This window comes from Podarcis cretensis (assembly GCF_951804945.1).
Source record: "Podarcis cretensis genome assembly, chromosome: 12".
Taxonomy (NCBI): domain Eukaryota; kingdom Metazoa; phylum Chordata; class Lepidosauria; order Squamata; family Lacertidae; genus Podarcis; species Podarcis cretensis.
This window is the reverse complement of record NC_137181.1, coordinates 55,968,674-55,984,516: the sequence shown is the minus strand read 5'-3', so window position 1 is coordinate 55,984,516 and position 15,843 is coordinate 55,968,674. Positions and strand designations below refer to the sequence as shown.

The window sequence follows — 15,843 nt, the reverse complement described above, 5'->3', positions numbered from 1 at the left end:
TTGTTTATTTACTCATTTATTGATATTAGATGTGAAGAATTTTAGGTTTCCTTCACTACACCTCTTCGTTCTCTCAAGCAAGGTAGAACCCAATTCTTATAACACTGAGCTTCACATAATTTTTATAACTGCAAGGTCAGATTCTACATGGCACATTTGGATATAGAAATGGAAATTTAAACTACAGAATGATGTTTCATGCTGAATAAAACTCATGCCAAGCAAAGCTCCGATTTCTCGTTTCCTGAGTGCCTGTCTCCCAACTTTTCTCATGTTTCCAACGCCAGATTACACTTTCTGGCTCACATTGGTTTCCTTCTGTTCCACATTTAGGTGATAAAAGGTTGAGAACTACAATTACTGCTGCTCAGGTACACTTGGCAGGCTTTAGGTTTGGCTGGGTGGGGGGATCGGTATGGATGTCATTTGTCAAGGTCATTACTCTGGCTTTTATCAACTGTTACTTCACTCATAGTTTTCAAACGTACTACACAACAACACACACACACATATACAAAACAGAATTTAAAACCTATCTACATTCCTAGAAGACTTGATTCAGCGTAGAGCTGTTTTAGCAGGATAATTAAGAAATGAGAAATCAGCTCTTGCGATGATTGGCTTGTAAAGACTTATGGCTACATCTCCAAAATATAGCAAGAGATCAATGTCAGATCACCTGCTTTTGAAAGTTAACTAAGGCCTAGTCCTCACTAAGATAATAAATCCCTGCGTGAGCTGTATCACATCAGACTCCAGGTAGGGGATCAAATGACTAAACACACTTCCATTTAAAACCTCCCTCCCTGTGCTCCAGTTAAAGCTTTTCTCCTTGACATCAAATTTTCTGTATGGAGGGATTCATTTGTTTATTGATTCCAAGCAACAGCGCACCGAAGCTGCCGTCTTCAATGGCACAAGTCAGACAATGTTTTACCACCTCAACAGGCCAAGGTGTGAGGAGTCTAATAGAAGAAAGTCAAGGATTTCTTGCAGACAAAAGACATGTCTCTGTTCTTGCATTTAATTAACTATCAAAAGCAGCTTGTGGATCAGGTGCACTGCTTGTGTCTTCCTCATTTCTTTCTCTCCCCAGGTCAGGCACAGGCCAAGGGCCTCACTTGCTCAAAATGTCTCCTCACCAACTTGACACGGCTGTGATACCTTATTATCAGCCTTTCTGGGACTCCAGGTTACATTTTAGCTGTGGGTGGGCGGTGGTGTCACTTTTGAATGGAAAGCAAGCTTGGCTCCCATCCAAAGTGACCACTCACCATTTCAACTTACCTAAAATGCAATGCCCCAGTCTACAGATGGATGGCAGTGGTGGCAGCAAGAGAAAAAGTGTGCCACATTGGAGGGGGGAATTAGTGACACTGTGCAGAGGGTCCCCTGGTGCAAGCCCCAGTCAATCGGTTTGTTTTTATGAATCCCCCAGTGCCAAGCTCCATGGGGAGTAGTCCTAACTGAGGTATGTTTGAACATGCCTTAAAATGTTCCAATAGATTGGGTCATATTGTTCATTATGCAACATCACACACCTCTTTTGTGCCAGTACAAATCTGTGTGATGGAAGAGACTGTCAAGCATTTCCTGTCACCCATCCAGTTGCAGTAGTGTGCTTAATCTTTCCCTTTGGTTTTGTTTTAAAAACTGAAAATCCAGAAAGAGCTTATGGGATGGTTATTCTTGGATCCCAGCTGCCATCTGGTAAGATGCTCAAGTCTTATGCAGACAATGACACATGGGATGAAATTATATGGTTTGTTCCACCAACACCACCCAAGCTGCAACCCTCATGACCATAATCATCTCCCAACGTTTAAAAACTCAAAATTTTTAATTCAGGCTAGGTTGATCTTGTGGGGAGCACTCAAACATTTTAAATCCTGTAATTATGCACAGACCTCATTTCAGCTCTTTCTGCTATGCTGGGGCAATTTTATGCCTTCTTTGAGAGAACATTGAAGCACGACATACTTTTACAAAGAAATGCTACAATATCCCATGTGAACTATTTTCAGACATAGAAGAACCAAGCTAAATATGGTCTTCTATTGCGCTTATACCAAGATTTACCATAAAATACTCCTGTTGCTTTATCCCTTTTCTATACAGTGGTACCTCTAGTTGCGATCAGGATCCATTCTGGAGGCCCGTTCACAATGTGAAAAGCCCGCAACCTGAAGCGCTGTATCTACGCAGGTGCGCGAAGTGTGATATAGCGCTACTGCGCATGCGCAAAGCACAATTTAGCGCTACTGTGCATGCGCGAGCGGCGAAACCCGGAAGGAACCCTTTCTGGTACTTCCGGGTCGCCACGGGACGCAACCTGAAAAAATGTAACATGAAGCAAACGTAACGTGAGGTATGACTGCATTGCAAAACTTTCATATAAAACAGGTCCCTACATAATGCCATGGCAAAATGAGAGTTTCCTTCAAATTCCCGAGTCTATGGCCTGGTTTAGACGTGCAGGCCCATCACTTGATGATTTTGTACTTGATGACTGGCATGTGAATGCAGGAACCGACTATATTGAATAACATTGTTTCTGAGGTAACTGTTAGTTTCTGCTTTCTTCACTGTGCAGCGAAAGGCTTGTCACAAGACAATGTTTACATTCCACAGACAGCATTACTGTTGTGTTTCCCACGGGAAAAGGAGACTGGATGTGACGTACACTGGTTTCCTGTTTTTCACTGTTCTCAGCAGTTCAGTGTGATTCTCTCCGAGCTTCAGTGGAGAGAGGATGCCATTTTCTGCTCCGGCAGAGTAAAGATGTATTTCTGTAATCTACCAGCTTTGAAATGTAAATAAAGCAATATAGAGCATGTTGGCACGTATTCCTCATCATTCCGCTGTGCACTTGGATGCTACAAATCAACATTTTGGTTATGGCCCAGAAGACGCAGTCATCTGAATGCCGGAAAAAGGATCGGAATGCAGAGGGACGGATCGGACGGTATCTGTTCTGCGCGTCAAGATGATTGATGAGGTATGTGCTACTGCTCCGGGCAGCCTGCCAGCATCTAATTAATGGCTTTATGGCTGGACTTTGAACTTTTAATGTCCGTTTGCCGGAAACAGGCAGCGGCTATGCCTATGCTGGGGAAATCGAAAGTAACTTTTAAAAGGGCTGAAGCAGCTGTAGAAGTGACGCAGCTTGTTTTAAAGGCAGCAGAGAGAAAGCTGTTTTGAACTTGCCTTTGGAATGAGGCTTGAAGCAGCACAGACGCAGCTTGTATAAAGCAGCTTGTTTAAAGCAGCAGAGATGACGCAGAAGGCTAATGCCAGAGTCATGATGGCCCTTCAGGATGCTTGTGGGATTCCCAAGCTCAATAAGAAAAATTATACGGACTGGGTTATCTATGCAGAGGCTATTCTGCGGAAAGAGGGTCTGTTTGAAGTTATTACAGACACCCCCCCAGCTCCAGTTACAGATGCATGGAAAGCTAAGGATTCCAAAGCAAGGGGAACTCTTACATTGATAGTATCCCCAGAAGAGCTCTGTCTATTGCGTGATAAGACCTCAGCCAGAGAAATTTGGGGCGCTTTGAGAGAGGCTCACATGAGGACAGAAGCTGGATCTACTATGTTTTATTTTAACAAGCTGCATAATATGGCTAGCTGCAGAAGGCTGGCTGATGCAAGTGGGGAATCTGAAGCCAATCAGCCACATGCTCAGCTCAGAGTAGCCTGTGATACTGCCATGATTCAAAATGAAGCAGATTGCCAGGGTGATAGCTGCATGGGAAAGGGGGAGTCTTCACAGACGTCATCCCTGAGTGCAGTGGAACCACCAGATGGCGCCAAAGCTTTGAAGGCAGTGAAATGCTACTCCTGTGGACGTCTAGGCCATATGAAGAGGGAATGCAAATATCCCAGGGCCAAGACAGAGCAGCGCAGCGAAAGCTCATCGCGTGGAAAAGGCCAAAGCAGAGGCAAAGGTCCGGTGTCCAGGACAACGCAGCCCAAGGCAATGGTCTCACGCTTCACTCCAAAAGTTGCAGAGGTCCAGAAGACGTCTAGATCTTTCTTCGTTGTTGATTCGGCTGCAACGCACCACATGTGCAATGATAAGCGACTGTTCGTGTCTTTTACACCGCAGGAAGGTGCGATTCACCAGGCGGATGACCACACAATTCCCAGTGAAGGCTACGGAACTGTTGTTCTTCACAGTTTGGACTTATCGATACAGAATGTACTTTATGTGCCAGATGCCAAACATAATTTGCTCAGCGTCGGACAGCTGAATGAGCGGAACATTGACGTTTCCTTTAAGAACAAAAGGTGCATCATCACAAAGAAAAATGATTATGTATTGTATGCTGAATATGTTGATCGTTTATATGTTTTGTATTATGATGATGTTGTGCAGGATGACACTTGTTGCATTGCAGGTTCTAACAAATGTTTGCATGCAGAATGTATTCATGATTTTCATCGAAAATTTGGTCATTTGGGTTTTGAGGCAGTGTCTAAAATGCCTGCCTTGGTTGAAGGTATGACTATTAAACCCTGCAGGTACCACATGAAGTGCAAGGCATGCGCAGCAAACAAGGTGAAAATGGCTGCGAAAGGTAAGGTGTCTAGTAGGCAAGCTACAGAACCATACCAAATTATTCATGCTGATTTGGTTGGACCACTAGCGCCCTCTTTGGGAGGAAATAGGTACTTCATGGTTCTCATTGATGCATTTTCCAGGTATATTCATGTGTACAATCTCAAGCAGAAATCAGAGGCTTTTCCTAGGTTCAAGGAATTCTGTGCTTGGTTGGGAAATGTGCATGGTAAGAAGGTAAAGACTCTTTTCACTGATCGCGGGGGGGAATTCACTTCTCAGCAGTTTGAAACTTTTCTGACTGAGAAAGGAATTCAACACGATTTATCTAGTCCTCGCTCGCCATGGCAGAATGGACTTGCAGAACGAGCAAATCAGACATTGCTTCAAGGGTTAAAAACCTTGCTGCATGATGCAAATCTTCCAGAGAGTTATTGGGCCGAAGCTCTCTCATGTTTCACTTACAGTTATAATCGCAGGTTGTCTTCAGCGATTGGTTGTACCCCCTATGAGAAGATGTTTGGCAAGAAGCCATACGTCAAACACATGAAAATTTTTGGTTCTGACATGTGGGTTCACTCACCACAAAACTCCAAGTTAGACAAGCGTGGTTTGCATGGTATCTTTCTAGGTTATGAGAAAGGTTCTTACAGAATAAGGATGACTGACTCTAAGACCATTAAGCTCACAAGAAGTGTTGAGTACAATGCCAAGTGGGGGGAGAATGTGGGAATTTTCCAATGTTATCCTGATGACAATGATGAGACTGAGGATAGTCAAAAGCAACCACAACAACCCACACCCACTGATGAAAGTTCTGATTCTGAGTCTGAAACTGAATCAGGTGATTCAGAGGATTTCAAGAGTGCGAAAGCCTCTATGCGACCCTCTGAAAGTTCTGATCAAGAATTGGAGGAACCATTGTTCACAATAGGTCGCTTTTCTCCTAAGAAGGAAGAGGAGAGTGTTGAAGACTTAAGGCTAATTCGCAGGTCACAAAGAGCCACAAAAGGTAGACCTCCAAAGAGATTTGCTGATGAGTTTGCTAAGATAGCAGTAACAGCTGTTAAAAGCTCCAAGAAGGTATTTGAACCTTCAAATTTCCAAGAAATCCAGGATTTGGATTCAAAGGAAGCTGAGCCATGGTTAAATGCCATGAAGGCTGAGCTTGATTCCTTGGAAAGGAACAAAACATGGGAACTTGTTCCAGTAGTTCCAGGAATGAAACTGCTTGGAAGCAAATGGGTCTTCAAAGCGAAGACTGATCAAAATGGCAAGATAGTCAGACACAAAGCCAGATTGGTAGCCAGAGGTTTTGCACAGGTACCAGGTGAAGACTATCATGAGACCTACTCACCCACAGTGAGGTATGAGAGCATTAGGCTTATGCTCAAGCTAGCTGCAGAGGAGAATCTACACATTAGTCACCATGATGTGAATACAGCTTTTCTGTACGGATCTCTAAATGAATCACTTTATATGCTTCCACCTGATGGCGTACAGGTAAAACAGGGATTTGTTTGTGCTCTGAAAAGGTCCCTTTATGGTCTCAAACAAAGTGCACGGTGTTGGCACACAAAACTCACTGAAGTATTGTTTTCTCTAGGTTTTAAGCAAGGGAAAGCTGATCCTTGTGTATTTGTCAAAGAGGAGGGGCAAAAGAAACTGTATTGTTTGTTTTATGTTGATGATTTATTATTCTTTTGGGACGATGTCACAATGTACAATAACGCCCTAGCTCAACTGAAAGAACACTTTGACATGAAAGATCTTGGTGAGGTAAACAACTACCTATCTCTGGAAATAGAGAGAGATCAAGATGGTAACATTCTAGTACACCAGTCACGGAAAATTGCTGATGTGTTAAGCAAACTAAACCTGATGGATGCTAACCCTGTAGACACACCGATGACAACAGGTTATCAGGTAGATGACACTGAAGAAGCATTTTCTGACACTACACTGTACAGAAGTGTGCTAGGCAAGCTAAACTTCATTGCCAGATGTTCAAGACCAGACATTGCTGTTAGCTGTAATTTGCTAAGCAGACAAGTCAACAATCCTACTGTTAAGGATTGGAAAGCTCTGAAACGCATAGCGCGGTATTTGAAAGGCACTATGCATTACAGACTGAGATTTAACAATCAGAAGTCTGGTGGTCTTGAGATATTTGCAGATGCAAGTTTTGGAAGTGACACTACAGACAGGAAAAGTACGTCTGGAGTTTGCTATATGTACAATCAGGGTCTATTTGATTGGTCATGCAAGAAGCAAACAACAGTTAGCTTAAGTACTTGTGAAGCTGAACTGAATGCACTGTCTTATTCACTTAAGGATTGTGAATGGTTGTTACAATTGTGCAAAGACATGAAAATTCCTGTCAAATGTCCAATCCAGGTTTACCAGGACAACAAAGCATGTTTGGCTTTGCTGAATTCTGAGGGTTGTAAGCAAAGCACGAAGCACTTGCAATTGAAGTTGCAACATGCTAGGGAACGTATTCAGAAGGGACTCGTAACGGTTTCCTATATGCCAGGTAATGAAATTCCTGCTGATGTATTGTCCAAGATTGTATCAAGGGATCAACACTGTACCTATGTGCAGAAGTTGGGTTTGTACTGATATTGTACGAACACGCTGCCCAGTGGTGTTCACAGAAAGGGGGAGGATGTTAGTTTCTGCTTTCTTCACTGTGCAGCGAAAGGCTTGTCACAAGACAATGTTTACATTCCACAGACAGCATTACTGTTGTGTTTCCCACGGGAAAAGGAGACTGGATGTGACGTACACTGGTTTCCTGTTTTTCACTGTTCTCAGCAGTTCAGTGTGATTCTCTCCGAGCTTCAGTGGAGAGAGGATGCCATTTTCTGCTCCGGCAGAGTAAAGATGTATTTCTGTAATCTACCAGCTTTGAAATGTAAATAAAGCAATATAGAGCATGTTGGCACGTATTCCTCATCATTCCGCTGTGCACTTGGATGCTACAAATCAACAGTAACATGATAGTCCTATCTTTAGACATTGAAAAGGTTACAAGTAATATACCAGGGACGTGGGTGGCACTGTGGGTAAAACCTCAGTGCCTAGGACTTGCCGATCACATGGTCGGCGGTTCGAATCCCCGCGGCAGGGTGAGCTCCCGTCTTTTGGTCCCAGCTCCTGCCCACCTAGCAGTTCGAAAGCACCCCTAAGTGCAAGTAGATAAATAGGTACCGCTTTATAGCGGGAAGGTAAACGGCGTTTCCGTGTGCTGTGCTGGTGCTGGCTCACCAGAGCAGCCTCGTCACGCTGGCCACGTGACCCGGAAGTGTCTTCGGACAGCGCTGGCTCCCAGCCTCTTAAGTGAGATGAGCGCACAACCCTAGAGTCGGACACGACTGGCCCGTACGGGCAGGGGTACTTTTACCTTTAATATACCAGTCACAAATCAAAAGTCATTAGTTGATGTTAAAATCATAAAGTAATAAATGCGAATCCGTCCTGCCTCATCTAAATACTCACATATCACAGCCTAAAATGAAGAAGTGCCCTTAGTTATGCAGCCTTCCATTAAGGCACCTGTGAAGTCTTAGAAACCTTAATCCTGCATTTCAATCACAACAACTGAAACTTGTAGGCTATGCGATGCGGTTCTGGAACTTTTCATCTATGGATGGAAGATGAGTTGTGTTGTTTTCAAAACCCTCACTTGTTTAGATCTCCATTCTCCACATCTCATGATACTACAACTTGGGGCCACCCAGTGAAGATGAATGTTCCAAGATTCAAGACAAAAAAAGTACTTCATACAGCACCTAGTGTGGAATTTGCCCCCACAAGATACAGTGACAGCCACCAACTTTAAAAGAGGATTAGACAAATTTAGGGAGGAGAGGCCTGTCAATGGCTACTAACCATAATGGCTATGCTCTCCCACCACTTTCGAAGGCACATAAGGAAAGATAAGGCCTTAATTCACTACCACCCCAAAGCATACTGGGGATAACGGTACTTTTGAGTCATCACCCATAACTGGAAGCTTGGGAGATTCCCATGGGGCCTGGTCTGTGCATCACGATGTATGCTAGACGATGAGGTGCAGGTGCACAATTTGGGTTTCACTAACCTAAGACTCACTTAGCAAGGGGGAGACCTTCTCCCAATCCTTGGCTGTGGGGCAAATAATGTGCCAGCTTACATGCCCAGAAGTGAGGGATGCTTCCCTCTTTAATTCCCCCTGCTCACACTGAGCAAATGAGCTAATTTGTTACATTTTAAGAGTTTTTTAATCACTTAATAAGTTGCCTTGAGGATTAGGATTCCCTCCGATCTCAAAGCACGGGAAGCCAGCTAAATAATAATAATAATTTATAATTAGGCATCATATTGGGATTTGATTATTGGATAATTTATATAATTTGGAATATATAATTTGGTTTGATTGGAAAATTTTAATAAATATATATTTTTTTAAAAAAGTTGTCTTGAGTATTCTTTCTGGGTGTGGGAACAAATGGCAGTTGCTGGGAATCACAATTGTGGGGAGTGCTGTTGCATGTAGCTCCTGATTGCAAATTCCCCATAGCCATCTGGTTGACCACTGTAAGTACAGCATGATGGATTAGATGGGCCTTTAGGCTGATCTAATGAGGCTTTTCTTATGTTTTTAATATATGGGCAGAGCTCAGCAGTGGCACAGCAAGGAAAGAAGGCTTAAGTTTTATATCACATTCCCAGCAAAACAGAAGGAACATCAAGAACTGGGATGGTTCTACTGTTTCCTTGCCTCTTTCAGGACTGAAACGTTGGGACCTGAAAATCAGGCTATTTAAGATTATCATTGTCCCTCGACAATGGGACAAACTGCATGCCAATCACAATACTACCATGATTGCAATATTTTGGAAGAAAGCCAGACAGGCTTTGCATGTCATAATGTTGCCAAAGCATGGTCATTGGATGACCAAAACTTATTTCAAAGTGGAAGTGCAGAAGCCACAGGTAAAAGTAGTATGTGGCTCATCATACACTGAAATATAAATAAAGGGTTACATATCAGGAAAAAGTAGGTGATTTTGCATACTGCTGGCACAGAACAGGCCTGCTGTGAACCATGTGCCTGATATTAACGAGTAAAGTAGAATATTTGCACGCAGCCTGCATGCATAGTCAAATCTCACGTGATCTGTGTCGATCATGCAAGTTTTAGATGTCTGCACAGGTCCCTGGATGCAAACACTCAGCTGTACAGATGGATGTTGGGCATCTGAAGAAGGGGCACATTCACAGCTCCACCCTGCCCCTTCCATGCATAGAAAAGAATGAACACTGAATGCCTGCAGAGGGCAATGTCCTTCAATAGTTGTACTTTAATTCACCCATGTGCAAGTACAGTGTGAAGACAAACGTGGCTAAATACTGATGGACATAGAATACAGAGCTCTGGAAGGCAAATAAGAATATATGTTAATAAAAAATGAAGAATTAAGAGATGCCATTGTTACACTCCAGACTTTTGCTTCCAAATAGCCCTGGTAAAGTTATATACAGTGGTACCTCAGGTTAAGTACTTAATTCGTTCCGGAGGTCCGTACGTAACCTGAAACTGTTCTTAGCCTGAAGCACCACTTTAGCTAATGGGGCCTCCCGCTGCCGCCACACCGCAATTTCTGTTCTCATCCTGAAGCAAAGTTCTTAACCTGAAGCACTATTTCTGGGCTAGCGGAGTCTGTAACCTGAAGCATATGTAACCCTAGGTACCACTGTATACCTTAGACCGGAATAAATGGTTTGGGAAGATAACAGTCTGTTTATTTATAAACATTTATTAACCGCATCATCAACAAAAAATAAATTTCTAAGAGATGTACAAAATAATATAAATCAATTATCAATAAAACATAGATAAAATGAGTAAAAATTAAAAGCAAGTATATATAATTCAGTTGTATGTTTGGATAGATTTGCTGAATTTAAAAAGTTTTCAGCCGGTGTTTAAAACAATAGCAGAGGTGAGTGGTATACTGTATCTTTAACTGGTGGCTCCGAACCAACTATTGAGTTGTGGCTCACAACCCATTATTGGGTCATGGTTCAGTATAAGGTGGGTCATAACAGCAGCACTCCTGCCATACAGATATATGGTTTTAAAAAAGGTTCCCTAAATGCATGTTTGTGTTGAAAGCGGGTTCTGTGTCTGTAAAGGCTGAAGACTACTGGTCTATGGCTCCTTTCCCTGCTTTGCCTTCTTGGAACGCATTTAAGCAAATCACATCTCTCTGTACGTAAGGCTCCTTGTTTGACGCAGAGTTCGTGTGAGGCTCCATTCGTCAATGTTTGTACAGTCTGAAGGGCTTGAGTGGAAGGTATTATTCAAGTACAAATCACAGCCCTTACAAAAGTACATACAGAAATGATTGTACAAACAGACGGATATGAAAGTTATACTTCCAGCTCACCAGCAGGTAACGCACAGAAACAATTCACACAACCATTTTTTACACATACCAGTCTAGACAATCCAAGTTACTTTTAAAAATCTTACAATACTACTACAGTACAAGTGGCAACCATCTTATAAACTACAGAATTAGCATTAGGTGTTTTCACAAATGGGACCAAAGCAGCTCTTGTTTAAACCTCTTTGTAATGAAAATATAAAACCTACATTGGCAGGGTCACATTGGAAAATGCCTCTGCAGCTTCTCTTCTGCACTAACAAGGACCAAGTACTAACAAAAATAGTGCAAAGGCAAGTGTGAAAATGCTCAAACACCTAAGTGCAACTCATTACAATCTGATGTACCTCTTTAGTGGGAGCTGTTGTGCGGTTCTGTGCACATGGAATGTAACTTCTTTGTGGAATGATAGGCAATTCTGAAGATGATAAATTAGCTTGAAATCTGCTAAGTTTGGGATTGTTTTCTTTTTAAATGAAAAAGCATTAACTTAATTTGCATGAAGTATGGCCACAATAACCCCAAAACAAGTTCATGGAGCTGAGCCAAATTTGGTATGTAGACCTCTTGTAGCATGAAGAAGAGCTGCTGAGTTTTTGGCTGGAAGATCACAACTGGAAATGGGATCATTGTGTCAGACCTAATACCTATTTTGCTTATGAAATGACAAGTCAGTCAGAGCATTCAATGTAGAGAGACAAAGCAATGCTCTGATATCGCATTTCATACACAAAATAGTTATCAGAACTCACATATTTGCGTTGCCCCACAAAAATAGCAGTGTTTATGACATCCTATTTATGACACCTTAAAGCATTTTGTGGACTCCTAAGTGCCACAAAGTGCCTTGTTCTTCCTGCAAAAAGGTACCCCTCTGAAAACTGTGCATGCACATGGTTTCACCTGTTTGAATGGTGGTCTGCTTTCCTTTTTCAAAAAAAGTATATGTGATACATACAGGCAGCTGTGTTGTGTTCAAGTTTTATTAGGTTATGCAAGGAGTTAGTGGTGGATGCACACGCAAGCCTACATTAATCCATAAAGTGAATTTAGGAGATTTTCAACTAGTGAGAGAGGAGGGCGGAGACACAAGGAAGCTTCAGACATAATTGCACTTGCTCACAGCAGGTTCCAGAATGCTGAGAACCTTAGTCCTTGCAGTAATGCTCCAGCAGGGAATTGAAACTTTGCTGCCTTCTTCCCTCTGCCTATTGAGTACTGTGAAAAATGAGGGTGTCATTTGTTCAGGAATGCTATGCAGCAGAGCCCAATATGGCTCCATCTTATACTGGGCTAGACTCTGGATGGACCAAGATAATGATCTAAAACAGACCTAGGGGCAGGCAGGCACCCAAAGTTCAGTCTATAAGCCAAAGCTCAAAAGTAAGAACAGGAGACCTTAAAATTTAAGGAAGATAGTAATGCATATGACAGTCTCCAAACTGAAAATCATGGACAAATATAAAATAAGTACAGTAAAATAATATTCAGTTGGGTGTGGGATGGGAGGGTATCTGTTAGTAGGTTAACCTTTACATACGAAAACTGAAAGGGAACTAACATTCTTATAATGCAGCAGGAAAATAGACAGGAGAAGAGCTATTCTGGGATTTTTGCAAGAAATATGGAGGACACAGTACAAAGGTTAGCAGCAGCACCTGTTTAACATTGTAACTTATCTTCATTTTATGTTTAAAAAATCCAAACTGAAGCACTAATTAGGACATTAAACATGATAAGATATGAACAACACAAGCTATATGTGATATATTCAACTGCAAATCACATGAAAAACAGCTGGCTGCAGACATCTTTGGGAAAAGGAAAACCACAGACAACTCATTATATTTCACTTTGCTCCCCATTTTTTCCGCCAGTTTCTCTTCCTCCTCTAAAGTTACTATCACGAACACTGATTCAAAGTTTTGATGGCTCTCTAAATAATGGCCAGGCACACCTGCCTTCACTTAACGAGACAAACTGCAGAGCTGGGCACCTTCATAATATAAATAAAAGAGTGGTTTGGGGTTTTTGGAGCAACAGTGACCTATACCACCTGTCTCTTTTTCTGATCTGACAGATGGAAAACCCTTGTTTTATGACCAAAAAAACATTCTGCAAGGTCCTGCTCCTCCCTCACTTAGATAAATGCAGTTATTCCTACTCTAGTTCCCATCTGACCTTTTTTTTTGGGGGGGAGGGGGAATCCTTTTAAAAATATCTGCTCAAATTTGTTTGTTTTCCAACTGACAGTGATTATTTTTATGTGGCTCTGACAGTCTGGCTTACAAAGCATTTCTGCTGTGAAACTGAGATCCCTTGCAAGAATAAGGGGGTATTTCCTTTGCTGCAGAATACAAACCAGGGTCATTGTTAACTACCAGGGAATCTGAACTTCCTGAACAAACAACAGCCAGTGTCATCCTCGGAGTGCAGTTTTTTGATAGAAGTATCATGTGTGCTGGCATTGTCTTTTTATTACAATATGTCTAGCCAAGAATGCAGAGCCTGAATGTATAACACACTGCATTTCGAAAGCAGACTTGGACTTCTAAACCACCTGGATTTTGTCGCAGTTACTGACCTGTTCTACTTTTCATTGCATCTCTGAAGCCAATTTTTAGAACTTGGGCAGAAAATAAGCAAAGGCTCAGCTAAACATCAATTCCTTCTCAGCCATAAGTACAATCTCTACAAGCACAAAAACCACTTAACAGTGGCTCAGCACAATGGACATTAGAGGGGAAAAGCTTCAATCACAAATACATCCTGTAAACAAGAGCGTTCAGGTAGCCTGACAATGTCATGGGCAAAGTCAGCTGAAAGATTTGTGTCTAAGCAAAAGACAAGGATATGATTCCAAGATTACGGACTGGAAATTAATCTCTGGCGGCACAAAGGGAAAAGATAAGGAAATTTGATTACACGAGACATTATTGTTTGATCTTATCAGTGGAATTCACACTTACCAGGCAAATGCACGTTATGCAAGGATTGTCTGTGATAAAGGGGATCTGTAGTACTTCTCCTTCATTTTCACATTTTGCAACAGAACCTGCAATAGATATTTTAAAAATTAATACTTTCTCCTCCCACTTTGCTCACGTTCAGCCTGAATTAACTATGCACAGCACTGCAGTCAAAAAATCTGTAGTCCTACACATACTTAGGATGAAACTTATGTGGAAGAAAAGCCCACTGAAATGAATAGGAGTTACTTTTAAGTAAATGTGGGTTTTCCTTTGATTGAAGAAATGCAAGTATTTGGAATTATTACTATTTTGTTAAGCATTTGTACATTTCTTAAAATTTTTGTTGCCTTACCCATCCACAAACTGTCCAAAGTATAAGTAGTATGGGCTGAATTAATTGTGTAAGTTGTTCCTAGGTCTCAACAGACAGGAATGTTTTTGATCCTTTGAAACTCTTTGGGAGTGTTACTTTTAAAAATGAAATTTAGGCAACTTTGATAAGGACCTGATGTCTCTAGGTGGGAATTTCTCATTTACTTATGTGGATCAGATCACATAAACTCAACCCACGGGTGTCTTTGAAACCTAAAGACCAAAACTATAATCAGCATCAATTTGCTGCAAAATGAGTCCAGTGAGCAAAACCTCCCTGGAGACACACATATTCCCCACACAGCCTCAAACACAATATCATAGCGGGGCATCTCTGGAAAGCTAACACTTCTCACAATGGCTAGACATGGACTCAACATCTCTCTGGCAGCACCAGGTGTCAGTAAAGTGTGCCCTCCAGGAAGCGAGGGGTGGAGAGGAGAGCAGCTGAGGTCCTTCACCTGCCTTCAGATACCTGTGTATCTGAAGAAGTGTGCATGCACACGAAAGCTCATACCAAGAACTAACTTAGTTGGTCTTTAAGGTGCTACTGGAAGGAATGTTTTTATTTTGCTTCCCCTGCCTGAAAGGCATGGAACTTAAAGAGGTCACCTCTCCTTTTCAACATCTCCGCATCTGCTGACCAAAGGCTCTCAAGGACTCCCCGAGTGCGGAATGCTCCCTTATCACAGCTTTGTCTGCGTGTTGATGCTGATCATCCTAAGCGAGAAGACGCAGCCTTCCTCACGCCACGCAACTGCACCCTACGGCTATCAGCCTGTCTGTACGCTCCGTTCCTGCTCCAGCTCTGCAAGCAAGCAAGCAAGCAACGGATCTCCGAAGGCAACAGCCTTGTTGCTTGCTTTAGCTTTGCACCAGATCCAGATCTGACGCCGGGCTGCTCGGCTGCCTAAGGATCCTCACCTGCGCGATGCTCGCGGGGTGCGCGCGTGCAGAAGAACCTCGCCCGCCCCAGACCCGCTTTCGGCCCATTCTGACGACCCGAAAAAAAAAAAAAAACCTGCCTCCATCAGGCGCGCATACCGCAACTTTCGGCACGGGCGGGCAGCCTGAGCGCGTGCTCCCTCCCTGCCGTACCTGTGGGGAAGGAGGAAGCCCCGGCCATGGGCGCTGCCCCCAGGTGGTGCAGCAGGAGCCAGGCGGCGAAGGGGAGCCCGGGGGAGCGGAGGAGCCGCGGGGACACGGCTCGGGAGCTGCCGCGGAGGAGCCAGAGCATCGTCCCCGGGAGGAGAGGAGGAGCGGCGGCGGCGGCGGCGGCTGCTACTGCAAAGCAGGGAGAGAAGGAGGCGGCTGCGGCGGCGGCGGCGGGGAGCCGGGCAGGGAAGTTGCTGCTGGGGATGAAGAGGCGGCGGCGGCGGCGGCGGGAGGCGGACTTCTCTCCCTCTCTGGTGCTGCTGCTGTGAGGCGCTCGCCAGCCCACCGGCCCCTCCTGAGCGGGATATGGGTGGGCGGGCGGGGTGGGTGGGTGGGGGAGAGG

The 15,843-nt window shown here is 43.4% G+C and overlaps 1 protein-coding gene across 1 annotated transcript in view; it reads right to left on the bottom strand.

Moving 5' to 3' along the window:
- Nucleotides 1-15,826, bottom strand: part of BMPER (BMP binding endothelial regulator) — a 174,269-nt gene extending 158,443 nt beyond the window's left edge. The window contains exons 1-2 of the mRNA XM_079947587.1: nucleotides 15,444-15,826; nucleotides 13,971-14,056 (exon numbers count right to left, since the gene is read on the bottom strand). Of these exons, the coding sequence (XP_079803713.1) occupies nucleotides 13,971-14,056; nucleotides 15,444-15,582 (225 nt within the window). The 5' untranslated portion in view covers nucleotides 15,583-15,826. The remainder of the gene's footprint in view (nucleotides 1-13,970; nucleotides 14,057-15,443) is intronic.
- Nucleotides 15,827-15,843: the final 17 nt, after the last annotated feature.